Source organism: Vulpes lagopus, chromosome 18 (genome assembly GCF_018345385.1).
Source record: "Vulpes lagopus strain Blue_001 chromosome 18, ASM1834538v1, whole genome shotgun sequence".
Taxonomy (NCBI): Eukaryota; Metazoa; Chordata; class Mammalia; order Carnivora; family Canidae; genus Vulpes; species Vulpes lagopus.
The window spans coordinates 28,314,260-28,336,302 of NC_054841.1; the positions used below are offsets into that span (position 1 = coordinate 28,314,260).

Sequence of the window (22,043 nt, forward strand, 5' to 3'; positions counted from 1 at the left end):
CTCACTCCATGTCAGAGGCCCTGCTGGCTTTTCCTTGTCCAGGAGCATGAAGGTACATGGTCTGCCAGAGTAGAGGGTGTGTTGGGTCTTCGAGAATGGTCCAGATGAACTGCCCAGCTGTCCAGGATGAAGTCTCTGGGGAATAGGGCTTCCAGGGAGTGGGGCCCTCTTTCCCTGCTCCAGAGAGGTCAGTGGTAAAAATGAGCCATGTCTGATGAGCCTTGAGAGTACACCTACAGGGGAAAGACCTTTGGGTGGAACAAAGAATTAGGTCTTTGGAGGGGGAGGATGACTTATGTTTTAGAGGGTGGAGGAGGCCTGTGTGGTGAAGGGACTTTAGCATGTCCATTCTGAAGGACAGCAACACACCCCATGCCCAGGAGGAGAAGGGGTGCCTCTTCTGTTTGTCCAGCTCTGGGGCATGAGGAGGAGAAACCCCACATCAAAAATGCACTTGACGGGATGAGCACTGGGTGTTATTCTGTATGTTGACAAATTGAACACCACTAAAAAATAAATTTATTATTAAAAAAATGCACCCCTTCTTTTCTTTTGAGCAGCAACAGCCAGCACACAAGATTGTGTCCAGAGCCTTCTATGGGGCCCACATTAGATACTGCCTTCTGTGACTTAGTTTCCCCACTATTCTTGACCCTTGCTTCCATCCCAGCAGCTGACTGTATGTTGGCAGAACCAAAGAGGAAGTCAGAGATGGTATTAGATTGTTTTGTCACAGGACAAGCTTCTTCTTCCCTTGAGATGCTATTGTTATTCTAGCTTTTTTTTTTTTTTTTTTTCTTCCTGAGAGAGCTTGACTGGGGGATCCTTGACAAGGCCCTGGCCAGAGTGTTCCCTTTAGCTCCATTCTTCCAACCCACTTCCTCTTTTCAGTGGTGACAGATTGTATTTTCCAGAGCTGACTGCAGCAATATCCCCTTCATCATGCTCTTTGACACACCTCCCATTGAGAAGTGGGTAAATATTTCTTCCCCCTGAATCTGGGCAGGCTTGTGATGACAACACAGGTGATGTGAGGTGACTTCTAAGACCAGACCATAAAACTTCCCTGGACTTCTCCTCTGCTATCTTAGGATGCTTCTTTTTGGAATCTTGTCACCAGGCTAGGAGGAAGCCCACACTAGCACGCATACAAAGACCATGCTGCAAGGACGGAGGTAGGAGTTTTAGCTGAAAGCCCAGCTAGGGTCCAGCTAGTAGCCAGCGTCAATCATTAGACATGTAAATGAAGAAGCTTCTGGATGATTCCAGACCCTAGAAGTTGTCACTCCTAGCTGAGTGTTCCTGGCTAAGGCCCCATACATATACAGAGGAGACAAGCCATTCTTGTGTCCTGTCTGATATTCTGACCCACAGTACCACTGATCATAATAAAATTATTGTTTACTACCCCTATGTTTTGAGATGTTTTGTTACACAGCAATAGTGACTCCAATGCTACCCTTGGCATCCTTGTTCCCCATCTGCACTCATTAGTGTCTACCTCCTTTACTGGGCTTGGTGCTCCTTGCTGGCAGTGACCATTGAACATGACTTTGGAGACAAGTTGAGGGGCTTTGGTTAGAATCCTGGGCCCATATGGTCCCTGCATGACTGTGACCAAGTCATGTACATGCCTGTGTCATACTGTCTGCTTAGCACCTGCAAACCATTTTCATCACTCACTTCCCCATCAGGCTCTCTGTCTGTGTCCCCTTTTCAGTGTCTGACACCTCCAGTGAGCCAGTTAGTTCAGCCAGAGATGTTGGTGTCATTTTTTGATGACTCCTTTCACTGTCCCCACATCCTTTCATCTAAATACATCTTCAATCCTTCTGTGACTGTCTCCCTGCTGTCACATCTGCTTAGCTAGCCGGTCAGTTCACCTCCCTCTTTGTTCTCCTGTCCTGTCGCATGCGGTCTTCTCATCACACTGGAACCAGAGTGCTACTTTTTTTTATTTTTTATTTAAAGGATTTCATTTATTTATTCATGAGAGACACACAGAGAGAGCGGCAGAGACACAGGCAGAGGGAGATGCAGGCTTCCTGCAGGGAGCCCGATGCTGGACTCAATCCCAGGACCCTGGGATCATGACCTGAGCTCAACCACTGAGCCACCCAGGTGCCCCCACAGTGCTACTTTAAAATGATACATCTGATCCTGTCACTCTCTTTAAGTAGCTTTTTAGGGTGCTTATGGCCACATGGGATTCTCCTCATGTGCTTGACTGCTCTAATTGCTCTGCCAGCCTCACCTAGCTCTTCCCCCATGTTTGGGCTCACCTTTCACAGTGACTCAGGCACCATACTCCTGTCTTTCTTCCATGTACTGAGGATGTCCACCCACTTCTCCTCTTCATTATAAATAAGCCTAGAGCACTCTTAATTACCTATCAGAATTTGTAATCATGTACTCATTTTCACTGTTTGCCTTGCCCACTAGAGCATATGCCTCAAAGAGAGCAGGGGGGTGGGTCTGCTCCACCTATCACTGAGAATACTCAACAGGTGTTTTTTTTTTTTTTTTAAAGGTCAGTTAACTGTGTTTTTTTTTTTTATTTTAATTTTTATTTATTTATGATAGTCCACAGAGAGAGAGAGAGAGAGAGAGAGACAGAGACACAGGCAGAGGGAGAAGCAGGCTCCATGCACTGGGAGCCCGATGTGGGATTCGATCCCGGTCTCCAGGATCGCGCCCTGGGCCAAAGGCAGGCGCTAAACCGCTGCACCACCCAGGGATCCTTCTGTCCTCAACTTTGACACAGGGTTAACAAAGGGAGAGGCCTTGGGCTGAGAGCCTGGAGTTTGTGATTTGTCTTAGAACAAGGGGCTGGGTTCTCAGGAATCTGGACTTACCATGTACAACACCCTGGTGCCTGGTCCAGACTTCAACTCCACATCGGGGTTTCCTTTCTGGAACTTCACACAGTAGTAGGTACCGGCATCTGCTGGGGTGATATTACTGATGCGGATGGAAAAGTCCACGTTGTTTCTCTTTGTGGCATCTGTAATATTTGTTACTCGGGGGAAATGGCCTCCTCTGAAGCTGAAGATTAACTCTCGGCCTGACTCTGTCCCCCTGAACCACCTAACCGTCCCAATGGGGATCAGGGAAGTCAGGGTACAGCGTAGAGTGAGGGTCTCTCCAGGTGGGAGTGACACTGACTTCTCAGGCTGGATCACCTGCAGCTCCACCTCACCTGCCACTCCTGGAGGGAAAAAGAATTTAGCTCCACTGTCCCCAGCCTGGCCCAGGGGACTTCTCTTACAACTTTGTTGTGAGACTGAAATTGGGAACCTTTGAAAAACACTCAGGACTGTGCCTTAGGGCCTGGAGACTGGATCTATAGTCAGGCTGATGTGGGCTCGAGGCCAGATCCCAGGACCCACAAACCTGCGGCTGTTTGGGGGAAGCCCCTCCCTCCTTTCCCTCCATCCTTGGGCTTCGGTAGCTTCCTCTGTCAAGCAGGATGGGTCAAGCCTTTCCCCATTAGTGCTGTGAATTTTAAATGAAGACATGGGTTGTCAAGGACACGGAGTGAGTGCTATAATGGCCAGAATCAACAGGACTGTCATTTTATGTGTTCATATTTGCCTTCATTAAACCCTAGAAGGATTTGACAGCGAGTTTCCACAGACCCTTCTGTGTACCAGACATCACTCTAAGCACTCACATACAGAACTGACTCCTTCAGCTCCCGCCACTACTCTGTGAGAAAGGCATTATTATTTATCCCTGTTTCCACACAAGAAAATGGATGCACAGAGAAGTTTGTAACTTGTCCGAAGTCCGGGTATAAGTGGTGAACTTGGATTTGAACTCTGACTGATCTGTTTCAAAAAGTATCTGTGCTTTTAACCACTTTCCTGGACAGATTTTCCACTGAGGGGTCAACCTGCTGTGGGAGGAGAAGGGGCACTTCACCTGTCTGCAGGCTCCTGGGATTAGGTCTGGCAAGAAGGGAGCCAACAGGCATGATTAATTCCCATATTAAGAATATAATTTTAGGATATTGAGATTTGGGGGATACTTAATGTCTACAAAGTACCACTTCTCAGTTTTTTCTTTTCTTTTTTAAAGATTTTATTTATTTATTCATGAGAGACACACAGAGAGAGGCAGAGTCATAGGCAGAGGGAGAAGCAGGCTCCCCACAGGGAGCCGATGAGAGACTTGATCCCAGGATTCCGGGATCATGACCTGAGCTGAAGGCAGACACTCAACCACTGAGCCATCCAGGTGCTCCCCACTTCCCAATTTCCTAATCCCTCTGCATGGCATGTGGAGTAATTGTGATCTGTTGATCTACCTATCTATGATCCTCTCTATCTTAAAATGAGGGTGGCTCTGACTCCCAGGTTCTAGGGTTTTCAGCAGGAGTCAGATGCTGCACCTCTGCCTCCTCTCTCAGGATGGCACCAGGTCCTGCAGATCAAGCCACAGGGGGTCATGGAGCCTTCACAGGGTGATAGGAGTTTTAGAAGTGAGGCAGGGCTGGGAAACCTCGTCACCGAGAAATGCCTGGTGGGGTAAATGCTGTCTGGACCTGACTGGGAAAGGAAATGACACCTCTAAGTAATAAGCCTTCTGGGGGGATTGGTTTGGGAGGTCCTTGTTGTAAAAGAAAACATTCAGAGAAATGTCTTCAAGAGGAAGTGGCAGGGGCTCCTGGGGGGCTCAGTTAAGCGTCTGCCTTCAGCTCAGGTCATGATCTCAGGGTTTTGGGATCAAGCCTCACATCAGGCTCCCTATTCAGTGGGGAGCCTGCTTCTCCCTCTTCCTCTGCTGCTCCCCAGCTTGTGCTCCCTCAATCTGTCAAATAAATATAAAATGTTAAAAAAAAAAAAAAAGCAAAAAAGGAAGCGGCAGTGTCCTCCCCATTGCCAATGGGAAACAGGTACCACTGCAGCTGCACTCAGGTGAGCACCCTGCCTAGCGGTCCCTAAGGGTGGCACTCACCTGTGAGGCCCAGCAGCAGGGGCAGCAGCAGGGGTGGCAGAGGCAGGCGGGGTGGGGAGGCAGGTGCAGGCATCATGGTGGCAGGGAGCCTACTCTGTGTGAATGTTGTGCTGGAGAGGCCTGGGACTTCGCTCTGCGATTAGAGGGGAAGTCTTGTCTCACTCACGAAAGAGGAAGTGACTGTGATTGGAAGAATGTGCTGTGGGATTTTGACATTTTCTGCTTCTAGACTGTGAAAGAGGAAGCAGGCTAGGCTACGAAATTATAGATAGAAGGCTCCCAAGATGCTTGGAGAGGTTGTGGCAGACCCTGTTAGTGTCAGGGCTATGTCCCTTTGCCCCCTCACTCCATGTCAGAGGCCCTGCTGGCTTTTCCTTGTCCAGGAGCATGAAGGTACATGGTCTGCCAGAGTAGAGGGTGTGTTGGGTCTTCGAGAATGGTCCAGATGAACTGCCCAGCTGTCCAGGATGAAGTCTCTGGGGAATAGGGCTTCCAGGGAGTGGGGCCCTCTTTCCCTGCTCCAGAGAGGTCAGTGGTAAAAATGAGCCATGTCTGATGAGCCTTGAGAGTACACCTACAGGGGAAAGACCTTTGGGTGGACAAAGAATTAGGTCTTTGGAGGGGGAGGATGACTTATGTTTTAGAGGGTGGAGGAGGCCTGTGTGGTGAAGGGACTTTAGCATGTCCATTCTGAAGGACAGCAACACACCCCATGCCCAGGAGGAGAAGGGGTGCCTCTTCTGTTTGTCCAGCTCTGGGGCATGAGGAGGAGAAACCCCACATCAAAAATGCACTTGACGGGATGAGCACTGGGTGTTATTCTGTATGTTGACAAATTGAACACCACTAAAAAATAAATTTATTATTAAAAAAATGCACCCCTTCTTTTCTTTTGAGCAGCAACAGCCAGCACACAAGATTGTGTCCAGAGCCTTCTATGGGGCCCACATTAGATACTGCCTTCTGTGACTTAGTTTCCCCACTATTCTTGACCCTTGCTTCCATCCCAGCAGCTGACTGTATGTTGGCAGAACCAAAGAGGAAGTCAGAGATGGTATTAGATTGTTTTGTCACAGGACAAGCTTCTTCTTCCCTTGAGATGCTATTGTTATTCTAGCTTTTTTTTTTTTTTTTTTTCTTCCTGAGAGAGCTTGACTGGGGGATCCTTGACAAGGCCCTGGCCAGAGTGTTCCCTTTAGCTCCATTCTTCCAACCCACTTCCTCTTTTCAGTGGTGACAGATTGTATTTTCCAGAGCTGACTGCAGCAATATCCCCTTCATCATGCTCTTTGACACACCTCCCATTGAGAAGTGGGTAAATATTTCTTCCCCCTGAATCTGGGCAGGCTTGTGATGACAACACAGGTGATGTGAGGTGACTTCTAAGACCAGACCATAAAACTTCCCTGGACTTCTCCTCTGCTATCTTAGGATGCTTCTTTTTGGAATCTTGTCACCAGGCTAGGAGGAAGCCCACACTAGCACGCATACAAAGACCATGCTGCAAGGACGGAGGTAGGAGTTTTAGCTGAAAGCCCAGCTAGGGTCCAGCTAGTAGCCAGCGTCAATCATTAGACATGTAAATGAAGAAGCTTCTGGATGATTCCAGACCCTAGAAGTTGTCACTCCTAGCTGAGTGTTCCTGGCTAAGGCCCCATACATATACAGAGGAGACAAGCCATTCTTGTGTCCTGTCTGATATTCTGACCCACAGTACCACTGATCATAATAAAATTATTGTTTACTACCCCTATGTTTTGAGATGTTTTGTTACACAGCAATAGTGACTCCAATGCTACCCTTGGCATCCTTGTTCCCCATCTGCACTCATTAGTGTCTACCTCCTTTACTGGGCTTGGTGCTCCTTGCTGGCAGTGACCATTGAACATGACTTTGGAGACAAGTTGAGGGGCTTTGGTTAGAATCCTGGGCCCATATGGTCCCTGCATGACTGTGACCAAGTCATGTACATGCCTGTGTCATACTGTCTGCTTAGCACCTGCAAACCATTTTCATCACTCACTTCCCCATCAGGCTCTCTGTCTGTGTCCCCTTTTCAGTGTCTGACACCTCCAGTGAGCCAGTTAGTTCAGCCAGAGATGTTGGTGTCATTTTTTGATGACTCCTTTCACTGTCCCCACATCCTTTCATCTAAATACATCTTCAATCCTTCTGTGACTGTCTCCCTGCTGTCACATCTGCTTAGCTAGCCGGTCAGTTCACCTCCCTCTTTGTTCTCCTGTCCTGTCGCATGCGGTCTTCTCATCACACTGGAACCAGAGTGCTACTTTTTTTTATTTTTTATTTAAAGGATTTCATTTATTTATTCATGAGAGACACACAGAGAGAGCGGCAGAGACACAGGCAGAGGGAGATGCAGGCTTCCTGCAGGGAGCCCGATGCTGGACTCAATCCCAGGACCCTGGGATCATGACCTGAGCTCAACCACTGAGCCACCCAGGTGCCCCCACAGTGCTACTTTAAAATGATACATCTGATCCTGTCACTCTCTTTAAGTAGCTTTTTAGGGTGCTTATGGCCACATGGGATTCTCCTCATGTGCTTGACTGCTCTAATTGCTCTGCCAGCCTCACCTAGCTCTTCCCCCATGTTTGGGCTCACCTTTCACAGTGACTCAGGCACCATACTCCTGTCTTTCTTCCATGTACTGAGGATGTCCACCCACTTCTCCTCTTCATTATAAATAAGCCTAGAGCACTCTTAATTACCTATCAGAATTTGTAATCATGTACTCATTTTCACTGTTTGCCTTGCCCACTAGAGCATATGCCTCAAAGAGAGCAGGGGGTGGGTCTGCTCCACCTATCACTGAGAATACTCAACAGGTGTTTTTTTTTTTTTTTAAAAAGGTCAGTTAACTGTGTTTTTTTTTTAATTTTAATTTTTATTTATTTATGATAGTCACAGAGAGAGAGAGAGAGAGAGAGAGACAGAGACACAGGCAGAGGGAGAAGCAGGCTCCATGCACTGGGAGCCCGATGTGGGATTCGATCCCGGGTCTCCAGGATCGCGCCCTGGGCCAAAGGCAGGCGCTAAACCGCTGCACCACCCAGGGATCCCCTCAACAGGTGTTTTTAAATTCCAGAGGGAATGGTGGACTCATGGTAAGTGTGTGTGTGTGGTAACCCCAGGTGTTGGTCTCTGGTCTGGTTCTTCCTGGAAGCAGTAGAGCCACAGGATCTGGACCCTCTCTGGCATCTTAGAGCTGCTTTCTCCTCCCCTTGTTCCTTTTTTGGCTCCTCTATCCCTGGAAACCCTTGGAGCCTGAAACTCACTAAGTAAACTATAGTGGTGGCTTCACAGCTACTTCATTCTTTTTTTTTTTTTTTTTTTGAGCTACTTCATTCTTGATCCCACTTGGTGAGGGCTGGGCTCTCCTCTTAGTATTGGGAGCTCCCCTGGGTGGATATTAGCAGGGAACAAAGTGGCAGACTACTTAGGTCTCTATTTAGTGCCTGGCTCTCCTGGTAGGTATCGCAGAAACGAAAGGGGGTAAGCCTTATGTCTGTGGGGTGGGATAAGTTTGGGGATATTAACACAGAAGATCCTCATCAAACATTTCCATGCAACATATACACAGACCATTCCCCCAAGCTCCCATTAAGATTAGCCCTTGCAACTCAGGCATTATTAGGGTGAGGGTGGCATGGGTGAGAACAAAGAGGTGGTTGAGTTCCTGGTTGGATCTCTTAAGCTCAAAGCCAAGGCAGTAGACTTGAGTAGAGCTAAGGCTTTTGAATGTGAGAAACGAGTGACTTGTAGAGAATAGTTTTGTATTTCCAACCATTTTATGTTGAAAAAAGTCACCAAAGTTCTTGAAAAAAAATTTTTTTAATTATGTAAACTCTACCCCCAACATGGGGCTGGAACTCATGACTCCGAGACCAAGAGTCACATCCTTTTCTGACTGAGCCAGGCAAGCACACCCTAAAGGTAACCAAAGCTCTTAAGGAAGCACCCAGTCATTCACAACAAATCTTTATTTGAGCATCCTGTTGGGTCTAGCCGCTGCTCTAGGCACTGGGGATATAACAGTGAGAAAGAACAAAGGCAATACCCTTGCCCCCAAGGAGCTCCTGTGCATGTAAGTGGGTCACATGGTAACCATTAAGTGAATACATAGAATGTCTGATTTTAACAGTGCTACATGAAGTATACGGCTGGGTATTGGGGAAGGGGATGCTCGGCTTGCAAGAAGATGGTTTATATACAACAGTTAGAGTCTTTTATTTTTAAATTATTATTATTTTAAAGATCTTATTTTTAAGTAATTTCTGCACCCAGTGTGGGTTTCAAACAACTACAAGATCAAGGGTTGCATGCTCCACCGACTGAGCCAGCCAAGTGCTCCTAGGGCAGTCAGAGTCTTTAAAAAATAACATGATGTTTGGGAGAGATTTGAAAGAAGTGAAGGAGTGGCCATGAAGATACCTGGAGCAGAGTGTTCCATGAAGAGAGGAGAGCAAAGGCAAAGTTCCTGAGGAGGACTGTGAAGATCCAGGGTCCAGTGCAGCCAGAGCCCGGTGTGTAAGTTGGAATGTGATGGGAGATGGGTTGGACAACTCAGACAGGGGCTGGTAGGCCATCATGGATTCCTCTTGGCTTTCCTTGAGATTGGCAGGCACTGGTGGGTTTGAAGAGTCATGGGATCCCTCACTGCTCTGAGGGGAAGAGGCTGAGATGTGCATGGTTGGGAGCAGGGAGACCAGAGTTGGGAGATAATTAGCAATAATCCAGGTGAGTACTGACACAGACATGGACCAAGGCGGTACCTTGGAGATGGTGGGGAGTGACCAGATTCTGGGGCTATTTTGAACATAGAGATAATAAGACATAGAGTGTGACTTGGATATGAGGTATGAGGGAAAAGAAGAACAATGATCATTTCAAGATTTTTGATGTATGTGGTGGACAGTTTCTTTTTTTTTTAATTGTTCAAATTTTAATTTTGATGCGCAGTATGAGAAATGAACTTTTAAATCACCTGAATCTTATGGAAAATGAAACAGCAAATAAATTAGACCCATGTTAAAGTAGAAGGTCAGTTATATGTCCAAACTTAAGGATATAAGAGCCTGGTGGACAGTTTCTAAAATGGCTCCCAATGATCCCTGCCTCCTGGAATTCATAACTATGTGCAATCTCTTTCCCTTGAGTGCAGGCTGCTCCTAGCGACTCAGTTCTAAATGAACAGAATACAGCAAAAGTGATGGGATGTCACCTCCAAAAATCAGGTCTCAAAGAGTCTGTGACTCTTGTCTTGCTTATCGCCTTTCTCTCTTACTCTAAGGAAAATCAGCTGTCATGGTGTAAGCTGCCTATAGGGAGATCCATGAGACAATGGATCAGTCTTTCATCAGCGGCCAGTAAGAGTGTGAGTCCTGTCGACCGGAAGTTAGCTTGGAAGCACCCTCCTACCACCACCCAGCCAAGTCTTGAGTTGACAGTAGCTGTGACTGACACCTGACTTCGCTTGAGCCAGAGGACCCATTTAAGCTTGTACTCAAATTCCTGACCCAGAGAAACTGTGAGAAAATGTTTGTTTTTTAGGCCTGAGTTGTGGCGTAATTTTTTTTTTTATGCAGCAATAGAAAACTAACTTAGCATGCTAGAGCATTTATACTTTAAAAGCAGGGTTAGGAGGAACGCGGCATGCTATCAAATGTTTCTTCCCTTTAGACAGATTTAACCCCCCTTCCCACCGAGTTGGAGAAGTTGGAGCTGGGCTGAGAGGGAAATGAGCAGAGCTCAGGAGAACTCAGGAGCATGGGACTCAAGACTGCTTGTACTCCCTCCCAAGGGAGGTAAGATGAGCCTCCTGGCCCTCACCAAAGGTCTCCTGTTCAGCTGCCCCAGGTCTTGTCCTGAGACCCTTCCCTGGGGGCTGTGGTCTGGACAGGCATAGGGAGGGCAGGTGGCCCAATGAGTGGAGGCGTGTGGAGCTCCTCAGACCTCCCAGTCTCCTCTCAGGCTGAGTTCCTCTGGAGGGGAGAGGGGCAACAGAGACTGAAGTTCCCACAGTGCCAGAAAGGGAACAGCTGTGGAAAGCACATCCATGTGTCTGTTTGGTCAGGCAGTGCAGGTTTTCCAAGTGTCTACTTGTGCCAGCATCTATGCCCTGCCCAGAGAGGAATTGGTGGGGGGGCATTGATATTCAGTCCTGTGAAATCAGACACTGCCCTCTCCCTGGGTCCTAATACCCTGTACTGTTCCTCAGGCATCTTTTGCAAACCATTGATCCAGCCTTGTTTCTCCCATCATCACACCTGAGATGGAAATCCTAAGGGGGTTCCAGGAAATTCCTGGGGAGGTGAGAGTTCTGTGTCCCTCTCTTACCTCCAGATACACCTTGGCCCCATGTGACCTAGAGGGCCCTTCTTAGACTGATGACTCCTGACCTCCGCCTGCACTTAGGCCAGGCTATGGCCACTATCTTGTCTTCTCTCCCTGAGTCTCCTCTCACCACTTTGTCTTCTTTCCTCGAGCCTCCTCTCAACTTTCAATCAAGCCCTCTGCTTCCTGCAGAATGGAGGTTGAGACCTCCATCACCAGCAGCACCTTGTGACATAGGAGGCAGGCCACAAAAGGAAGGGTGGGCAGCACAAGTCATCATGGGAGTCCATGCTCCTGGGTCTTCACTTTCCCATAATTGATGACAACCCTTTGTCCTGCACTGTGCTCTGGCTGGCACAGAAGCCCAAAACAACAGCTCAGCCAGGCAAACACACATACATCTCACATGGCTGGGCTAGGCCTTATCTAGAAGAAAGCAGGGGCAGCCTTAGTCATTTAACTATCTTGCACCACCTTATTTGCTCCTCAGCCTAGTCTTATGGCATGGGTATTATTCTCTCTGGGTCGGTGAGAAAACTCAGGCTCAGAAATTTTAGGTATCTTTCCAGGCTCACAAAGCAGTGAGAAGTCCAAATCATGTCTGTAAAATACTATGCTGATCATTGTTGCCTCTGTAGATCAAGAAAGGACAGGATACCCAGACTTCCAGGGAGGAACTAGGAGCATAAGAACATGCTAGGCACAGCAGTGTTTATCTACACTGGTAGTGAATGGAGTATAGATGTGTTTCTGTTGAGAGAGTTTCAAGGCTGCGGTGCTCAGCTTGGGATTTGGGCTTAACAGAATCTGAGGAAATACTAAAACGCCCCCTGGCAAGAAGCCATTCTTGAAAAAAAATGAAGAGGTCATTCAAGGGAACACAGACTCCCTGGCTTAGGGATCTCAGCTATTACCAGGCCTCCCACCACCGAGCTCCTGAAGTCCACTTCGTGGATAAATGAGACCTAAAAGGAGGTTAGCACATCATAAATAGGAGACCTCCCTGGGGAGTTGGATTGGGTGTACTTCATTTCTAACAGATATTTAGATATTGTTTATATATTTATTTATTTATATAATTTTTGGATTGTTTGGGTGTGTGTGTGTGTGTGAGAGAGAGAGAGAGAGAGGGAGAGAAGGAGCATGTTTTACTTTTATAATTTAAAATTTCAAGACTTAGAAAAGAAAATTTTAAGTAAAGATCATGGTGCCTTCTTCAGTAAGTCATGTAGGTCTTGCCATTGGCTCTTTCTCAGACTTACCCAGATGAGTAGAAACCAAAAATGTCATTTTTGCAGTGGCCTCCTATAGCCCATCTTGTTCTACCTGGCAAGTGAGCACTGTGTCCTCTTGGTGGTTAGTTCCATCCACCAAGATCCAGCTCTACACAGTATATAGTCCATCACTACTCATGCTGGGGGTCAGGGTCTTATCTATCTGGGAGATATTTCCATTATTCAGCCAGATCAGCTGTATGCCCTCGGCGTAGAACTTCTTTGCCTTGCAGATGACATTTATCTTGTTCTTTGGGATGAGATGTTCAAAAATAGACATGTTGGATGGAACTGAAATAGTATAGGACAAAGGCTCAGACTCTGTGAAACAATCAGATGCACCTTGCTTATTACTTGGTGGCTATTTACTTAGCACCTACCTAGCATGTGGCAATCCCTTACACATAGTAGGTGCTTAATAGCTAAAAAGATATTATTATTATTTAGATCTGTTTACCAAAGTAAATCTTGGGAGAACTGTTCTCCAAAGCCAGGTCAAAGCCTGGTCACCTGTGATGTCATCTACCTAGTATAGTCTCAGACAAATCAGCATTCTTTTGAAGAGGATAATGTAGGCTTAGATGATTCACATTGCAGGTGACATAAGAGTAGAAGTCCTGTAGAGTGAGGACCACCTCAGTAGTACTGGAGATTTTGTAGGTATTGCTGTTCTTCATCTGGACAATGTGGGTCTGGAGGGATGAGATTTCCTTCCCATTTTTGAACCACTTCAGGGTGATATCTTTGGGAAAGAAGCCATAGGACATGCAGCTGAAATTCACAGTTTGCCCAATTAGAGCCCTCTCCAAGGGGCCTATTACCACAGGCAGAGAGGGCAGGACTACAAGAAGAAAGAATAATACACAGTTAATGTTGGTAAGCCAGGCAATATTATATGTGCTTTATATACTTTAAATTCTGACAACTCTGTGATTAGGTATGATAATGCATATTCTATAAACAAGGAAATGGAGGCTAATAGAAGCAAGGAACATCCTAAAAATTGGCAGAACCATGACTAGGATGCAGGGTTCTCTGATCACATAGCTTGTACGCTTTCCTCAGGCCACATTATTTCTCTGTTCAGAGCCATGTTGCTATATCTTTCTTACTTTTGGTATTCATCAGTCCTGTTACTCATTCTCATTTAATAAAGTTTTTTAACGATATGTAACTAGCAAAATCCTAGAACAGAATATAATCTCTAATGTGGAACTTTACAAAAAGGTCCTTTAGATTGAGCGACAGGACACTTACTTTCACTGTATCTGTTCAACAATGTACTGGTGATTCTGGCCAATGCAGTGAGACAAGAAGAAGTAATTGAATATGTAATAATCGGGAAGGAAGAAAAAAATGTAAACAGAGAATACAAGTCAATCTGTTGACTAAAAGACTAATGGATTGGAAAACCCACATATACATGGGAGTTTGGGGATCAGTGACAAAAGTGAGCCAGGCAACACGTGATGTTGGGGGAAGTTATCTTTTTATAGTTCTTGTTGAACACAGAGATCCCAACAGATTAAATTCTTACATCTGAAACTTGATGTCTTTGGGATGAGAAAAAGCTTTAAGATAAGATCCTTAAAAAGCCCCACAGATTTGTAAAGTCAACTTTAAAGGTTTATTTTTGTTTTTATTTATTTATTAAAACTATTGTATTTACTTATTCATGAGAGACACAGAGAGAGAGAGAGAGACAGAAATACAGGCAAAGGGAAAAGCAGGCTTCCCGCAGGGAGCCTGATGCAGAACTCAATCCCAGGACCCCGGTATCATGACCTGAGCCAAAGGCAGATGCTTAACCACTGAACCACCCAGGTGTCCCAACTTTAAAGGTTTATAAAGGTAACTGTAACAATGATAAAAATTATATATGATAAGAAACATCATAAACAAAATTTAAAGGCAAGCAATAAACAAGAAAGAGGAAAAAAACAAATGTAAGAAGTTAATGTAACAGAAAACAAGCATGAAAGAAAGATATTTGACAAAATCAAAAGTTATTTCTCTGAAAGTTATAATCTTCTGGTGAGGATAAGAAAGGGAGAGAGAAAGATGAGGTAATGGAGAGAGAGGAAGGAAGAGAAAAAGGGAGAGTGGGGAATGCAGTCAATACCAGGAGTGTAAAGGGGGCATTCCTATAGATCATGCAGATATTAAAATGATAAAAAGAGAATATCATGAACAGCTTTGCCAATATTAGATGTAAAATTTAGAAATGGAAGCTACCTAGAAAATGTAACTTATCAAAATTGAATAAAAGGTGCTAGATTGCTTGTTAGTCGAGTCTGACTCATGATTTTGGCTCAGGTCATAATCTTAGGTCCTGGGATCAAGCCCTGCTTTGGGTTTCATGATCAGTGGGAAGTCGACTTGAGGATTCTCTCTTTCCCTCTCCCTCTGCCCTTCTCCCAGCTTGTGCACTCTCTCTCTAGTAAACAAAATCTTAAAAAAAAAACTGAATGAGAATAGGACATGAAGAGTCCCCAAATCATTAAAGATAATGAATTAGTAATTTAAAAAATTCTCCCTATAATGAAAACTTTAGATCTGGATGATTTCACAGAAAATATCTGCAAAACATTTGACTGACATAATTTCAATCTTACACAAGCTTTTCTAGAGAATAGAAAAAGAAGGTACACTTCCCAACTCATTTTTTGAAGCTAGCATAACCTCAATAACAAAACTCCAGCAAGGATAAATGAAGAAGAAAAATCATAGATCATTCTCACTTATAAATATAAAAATCCCAAACAAAACTCTGACAAAATAATGCACTATCACCAAGTTAGTTTTATTCCAGAAATGAAGAATTACATTAATATTAGCAAATCAACTCATATAATTCATTGCATTTACAAATGGAAAGAAAGACAAAAGAAGCCATGTGATATCTCAATAGATAAAGTAAAAACATTAAAATATCAATATTCATCTTTAAAAACTCTTAGCAAACTGAAAATAGAAGCTAATTATTTAATCTGATAATCTATTAGATTGAACTATATGCAATTACTATTTTTATCTAATGCAAAATGGTAGAATATTGGCAATATCATATGGCTCATCCCAACTTTAAAAATATGGCAAACATCATACTCAGTGTGAAATACTGGAAGCTTTGCACCAATATAATCATGCATGCTACCACAATTTCAATTTAATGTTTTATCAGAGTCTAGGTTGCTTATTAAGTCACAAGGATATATAAAAGGTGTAAAATTAAGATGGAATACACTAAACTGTTATTATTATGTATTCCATCATTTTGCATTGAGAAAGTAAAAAAAGAATCTAAAAGACATTTTTAGAAATAATATGAACATTTAGCAAGCTTGCTAAAAACAAAATCAATACGTAAAAATTAATTGTAATAAATATTAGAAAGTGAAAAAAATTCAAATAATAGCATTTTGTAATAGCATCCAATATATTATATAGGAATCAATCTAACAAGAAATGTGAGTGAGACCCCACATTTGCAGTGAGACCCTGAGAGCCAATGAGGCACCAGCCATTTAGGGAGGGCTGACGTCCCTCTACACCTGTGTCTGTCAGAACTGGTATCAGACAAAGGAAATCCTTCCCTGCTGCCGGGATAATAAAATTTTGGCTGAACTTTTGAGCACACCACTGAGAGAGAGAGGGGCCAGAACACACAGACTATAGTGTTGGAATAGGCCGATAAGGAACTTTGTGATTTGGCCTTTGACCAGCACAATGTTCTGCACGTCTAGCTGGGGATGATATGTTTTATTGGCAAGCTATAATTATGTGTGTAATAAAAACCTATATCAAGGCAGTATGTTCTTTTTTTAAATTTTCTTTCTTTCTTTCTTTCTTTCTTTCTTTCTTTCTTTCTTTCTTTCTTTCTTTCTTTCTTTCTTTTCTTCCTTCTTTCTTCATGAGAGACAGAGAGAGAAGCAGAGACATAGGCAGAGGGAGAAGTAGACTCCCCACAGGGAGCCAGATGCAGAACTTGATCCTGGTATCCTGGGATCATGTCTTGAGCCGAAGGCAGACGATCAACTCTTGAGGTGCCCAGGCGTCCTGGCAGTATGTTCTTTTTTTTTTTTTTTAAATTATTGATTCATTTGAGAGAGAGAGAGAGAACAAGCGGGGTGGGTTGGGGAGGGGCAGAAGGAGAGGGAGAAGCAGGCTTTCCACTGAAGAGAGAGCCATACTCAGGCTTGATCCCAGAACTCTGGGATCAGAACTTGAGCTGAAGGCAGATGCTTAACTGACTGAGCCACTCAGGCGCCCTAAAGTGGTATGTTCTTTTGACAATTCATTTTCCTGTGTACTACCTCTTCAAGTCACCTAACATTGCATTCACAAGAATTTATCATCTGAATAATGATAGTACTGGTAGCATCAGTCTTGATACTCTAAGATCAATATTCTTACTTTTATTCATTTGTTCACTTCTATGTGATTGATCCAAACCCAGATGACCTCCTAGTGCCTGAGGTCCCACAGATCTATAAAATAGAGATAAGTACAAGAGAGTATCTTGGGAATGGACTCAGATGTATGCCACGTGATGCTCCCTGAATTATAGCTGGAGTAAACTTTAAATACACTGTCCTCTTTTGGATTTTCTTATCTGGATATTTATCACTCTTTTTTTAATTTTTAGCAGACTTTATTTCCATATGCAAATTGTTTTTTTATAATAAATTTATTTTGTATTGGTGTTCAATTTACCAACATACAGAATAACACCCAGTGCTCATCCCATCAAGTGCCCCCCTCAGTGCCCGTCACCCATTCACCCCCACCCCCCGCCCTCCTCCCCTTCCACCACCCCTAGTTCGTTTCCCAGAGTTAGGAGTCTTTATGTTCTGTCTCCCTTTCTGATATTTCCCACACATTTCTTCTCCTTTCCCTTATATTCCCTTTCACTATTATTTATATTCCCCAAATGAATGAGAACATATAATGTTTGTCCTTCTCTGATTGACTTACTTCACTCAGCATAAGACCCTCCAGTTCCATCTACGTCGAAGAAAACGGTGGGTATTTGTCATTTCTAATGGCTGAGTAATATTCCATTGTGTACATAGACCACATCTTCTTTATCCATTCATCTTTCGATGGACACCGAGGCTCCTTCCACAGTTTGGCTATTGTGGAGATTGCTGCTAGAAACATCGGGGTGCAGGTGTCCCGGCGTTTCATTGCATCTGAATCTTTGGGGTAAATCCCCAACAATGCAATTGCTGGGTCGTAGGGCAGGTCAATTTTTAACTCTTTAAGGAACCTCCACACAGTTTTCCAGAGTGGCTGCACCAGTTCACATTCCCACCAACAGTCGTAAGAGGGTTCCATTTTCTCTGCATACTCTCCAACATTTGTGGTTTCCTGCCTTGTTAATTTTCCCCATTCTCACTGGTGTGAGGTGGTATCTCATTGTGGTTTTGATTTGTATTTCCCTAATGGCCAAGTGATGTAGAGCATTTTCTTATGTGCATGTTGGCCATGCCTATGTCTTCCTCTGTGAGATTTCTCTTCATGTCTTTTGCCCATTTCATGATTGGATTGTTTGTTTCTTTGGTGTTGAGTTTAATAAGTTCTTTATAGATCTTAGAAGCTAGCCCTTTATGTGATATATCATTTCCAAATATCTTCTCCCATTGTGTAGGTTGTCTTTAGTTTTGTTGACTGTATCCTTTGCTGTGCAAAAGCTTCTTATCTTGATGAAGTCCCAATAGTTCATTTTTGCTTTTGTTTCTTTTGCCTTCATGGATGTATCTTGCAAGAAGTTACTGTGGCTGAGTTCAAAAAGGTGTTGCCTGTGTTCTCCTCTAGGATTTTGATGGAATCTTGTCTCACATTTAGATCTTTCATCCATTTTTAGTTTATCTTTGTGTATGGTGAAAGAGAGTGGTCTAGTTTCATTCTTCTGCATGTGGATGTCCAATTTTCCCCAGCACCATCTATAGCATAAGATACCTAGGAATAACCCTAACCAAAGAGGTAAAGGATCTATACCCTAAAAACTATAGAACACTTCTGAAAGAAATTGAGGAAGACACAAAGAGATGGAAAAATATTCCATGCTCATGGATTGGCAGAATTAATATTGTGAAAATGTCAATGTTACCCAAGGCAATTTACACGTTTAATGCAATCCCTATCAAAATACCATGGACTTTCTTCAGAGAGTTAGAACAAATAATAGTAAGATTTGTGTGGAATCAGAAAAGACTCCAAATAGCCAGGGGAATTTTAAAAAAGAAAACCATAGCTGGGGGTATCACAATGTCAGATTTCAGGTTGTACTACAAAGCTGTGGTCATCAAGACAGTGTGGTACTGGCACAAAAACAGACACATAGATCAATGGAACAAAAGAGAGAACCCAGAAGTGGACCTTCAGCTTTAAGGTCAACTAATATTCGATAAAGGAGGAAAGACTATCCTCTGCTCAGATTTTTATTAACTCTCTACTTCTGCTTGGTGTAGGTTTTACTTGCTGTTCTTTCTCCAGTTCCTTTAGGTGCAAGGTTAGCTTGTGTATTTGAGTTCTTTCCAGTTTTTTGAGGGATGCTTGTATTGTGATGTATTTCCATCTTGGGACTGCTTTTGCTGTATCCCAAAGATTTTGAACGGTTGTACCTTCATTCTCATTAGTTTCCATGAATCTTTTAAATTCTTCTCTAGTATCCTGAATAACCTATACGTGTTTGAGTGTCTACCAAATTTCTTCTTGTGATTGAGTTCAAGTTTCAAAGCATTATGGTCTGAAAATATGTAGGGAATATCCCAATCTTTTGGTATCGGTTGAGACCTGATTTGTGACCCATTATGTGGCCTATTCTGGAGAAAGTTCCATGTGGACTTGAGAAGAATGTGTATTCAGTTGCGTTTGGATGTAAAGTTCTGTATATATCTGTGAAATCCATCTGGTCGAGTGTATCATTTAAAGCTCTTGTTTCTTTGGAGATGTTGTGCTTAGAGTATCTGTCATTTGCAGAAAGTGCCACTATGAAGTGTCTCAGAATTAGTGTATTATTATCTAAGTATGTCTTAACTTTGGTTATTAATTGATTGATATACTTGGCAGCTCCCACATTAGGGGCATAAATATTCATGATTGTTAGGTCTTCTTGTTGGAGAGACCCTTTAAGTATGATATAATGTCCCTCTTCATCTCTAACTACAGTCTTTGGGATAAACTTTAATTTATCTGCTATGAAGATGGCTACTCCTGCTTTCTTTTGAGGACCAGTTGAATGGTAAATGGTTCTCCAACCTTTCATTTTCAGGCTGTAGGTGTCCTTAGGTCTAAAATGAGTGTCCTGTAGACAGCAAGTAGATGGGTCTTGCTTTTTTTATCCAGTCTGAAACCCTGCGCCTTTTGATGGGGTTGTTAAGCAGATTCATGTTCAGAGTTACTATTGAAAGATATAAATTTGGTGTCACCGTAATACCTATTCAGTCCCTGTTTTTGTGGATAATTCTGTGGGCTTCCACTTTCTTTTACAGAGTCCCCCTTAACATTTCTTGCACAGCTGGTTTGGTGGCCACATATTCTTTCAGTTTCTGCCTATCTTGGAAGCTTTTTATCTCTCCTTCTATTCTGAATGAGAGCCTTGCTGGATAAAGTATTCTTGGCTGCATGTTCTTCTTATTTAGTACCCTGAATATATCCTGCCAGCCCTTTCTGGCCTGCCAGGTCTCTATGCAGAGGTCTGCTGTTAATCTAATATTTCTCCCCATATAAGTTAGGGATCTCTTGTCTCTTGCTGCTTTAAGGATTTTCTCTTTATCTTTGGAATTTGCAAGTTTCACTATTAAATGCAGAGGTGTTGAATGATTTTTATTGATTTTTGGGGGTGGCCTCTCTATCTCCTGCATCTGAATGCCTATTTCCCTCCCCAAATTAGGGAAGTTCTCAGCTATGATTTGTTCAAATATGCTTTCTGGCCCTCTGTCCCTCTCGGTGCCCTCCGGAACTCCAATTATACGTAGATTTTTCCTTCTGAGGCTATCATTTTTTTCCTTTAACCTTTCCTCATGGTCTTTTGTTTTTCTCTTTTTTTCCCCTCAGCTTTCTTCCTTGCCTTCAACTTGTCTTCTATGTCACTCACTCTCTCTTCTACCTCATTAACCCTTGTCATTAGGACCTCCAGTTTGGATTGCATCTCATTTAATTGATTTTTAATTGCGGCCTGATTAGATCTAAATTCTGCAGTCATGAAATCTCTTGATTCTTTTATGTTTTTTTCCAGAGCCACCAGTAGCTTTATAATTGTGTTTATGAATTGGCTTTCTGACATTGAATTGTAATACAAATTCTGTAAGTCTGTGGGAGAGAGTACTGTTTCTGATTCTTTCTTTTGTGGTGAGTTCTTTCTAGTCATTTTGCTCAGTTCAGAGTGACTGTATAAGTGGGCTGCCTCAAGAATATCAACTGTGATGTAAGTAAATTCCACCCTAGATGATTCCTTTGGTTCTATATACTGTAAGGCCCTCGACTTCCCCTGGAGCTTTCCAGCACTGCTTGGTCAAGAACTTACTCTTCCCTTGTTCTTCCAGCTGGTCTTTTTGGGGAGGGGCCTGCTGTGCTGATTCTCAGGTGTGTGCACCTGGGGGAGCTGCCCCGCCCCCCCCACCAGTTTCAGGCTCAGCGGGAGCTGTTTATCCTCTGAGGCCTTTGTCCCCTGGTGGCCCCACTCCTCCCAGGCACACGGTGACACAAGGAGGAACAACCACACTGGCAGCGGGCAGCTCTCCAGCTCTGGAGTCAGCTCCTACAGTAACTACTGCAGTCTCCCAGTCTGTGCTGGCCTGGATGCTGCCTGGGCAGCGGGGGTGCTGATCTGCACAGCTTGGGAGCACCCAGTGGCAGGAGAGTCCTCGCTGTCCTGTGCCACTCTCAGCTCCATCTGTCCCGGGGGGAGCGCAGGATCCTGGGCTGTGTCCCCTCGGCACCCTGGGATCTGGGGCTTGTTATGCTGAATCGCGCTCCTCGAGCTGGCTCCTGAAGGCAGCCTGGCGCAGCCCCTTCCCCGGGAGTAGTTGCCTGAGCTTCTCCTGAGGCGCTCCAGCCCTTTACCGAGATCAGCCAGCGGTGTGTGGCGCACTTTCCCCAGGGTGCACTTCTGTATTAGTGACTCCAGGAAACTGGAGGCTCCATTGCTCCTCCTGCAATCCTGCTCGATTTCCCTGCTGAGCACCTTTCCATCAGGGAAGAATCCGGTGCGGATTGTTAAAGTTCCTGCTTCTGCGGGGCTGGGCTTTCCTGTCCTGGAGGCTTTAGCTGCCGGGCCTTAGCCTGGCTCCTTGCTGGGCCCCTCCCCCACTTGATTCTTTTTTCTTTTTTTCCGCCTTCCTACCTTGTTAGAAGCGAAAACTTTCTCTCTGTAGTGTTCCATCTGTTCTCTCTTTAAATCTCAGGTCGAATTCATAGGTTTTCAGAATGATTTCAAACTTATCTAGG

General features: G+C 44.1%; 2 protein-coding genes across 2 annotated transcripts in view; both read right to left on the minus strand.

Moving 5' to 3' along the window:
- Position 1: 1 nt before the first annotated feature.
- Positions 2-5,091, minus strand: LOC121477853 (signal-regulatory protein beta-1-like). Its single transcript, XM_041732383.1, has 4 exons — positions 4,960-5,091; positions 2,856-3,208; positions 1,118-1,161; positions 2-233 (listed from the first exon to the last, which is right to left on the minus strand). The coding sequence occupies exons 1-4, from the start codon at positions 5,033-5,035 to the stop codon at positions 2-4; spliced, it is 705 nt and encodes a 234-aa protein (XP_041588317.1). The 5' UTR covers positions 5,036-5,091.
- Positions 5,092-12,696: 7,605 nt separating this feature from the next.
- Positions 12,697-22,043, minus strand: part of LOC121477854 (tyrosine-protein phosphatase non-receptor type substrate 1-like) — a 48,012-nt gene continuing 38,665 nt past the window's right edge. Inside the window, exons 4-5 of the mRNA XM_041732384.1 lie at positions 13,114-13,428; positions 12,697-12,878 (exon numbers count right to left, since the gene is read on the minus strand). Of these exons, the coding sequence (XP_041588318.1) occupies positions 12,697-12,878; positions 13,114-13,428 (497 nt within the window). The remainder of the gene's footprint in view (positions 12,879-13,113; positions 13,429-22,043) is intronic.

Bases quoted from the DNA above. Each gene is read 5' to 3' on its own strand.
- LOC121477853 (XM_041732383.1), bottom strand. From the start codon at position 5,035: ATGATGCCTGCACCTGCCTCCCCACCCCGCCTGCCTCTGCCACCCCTG. The intron at 3,209-4,959 runs GTGAGTGCCACC...TTTTCCCTCCAG, and splicing joins CCTGCTGCTGGGCCTCACAG to GAGTGGCAGGTGAGGTGGAG. The intron at 234-1,117 runs GTGACAAGATTC...TTTCCCCTGTAG, and splicing joins GTGGGCTTCCTCCTAGCCTG to GTGTACTCTCAAGGCTCATC.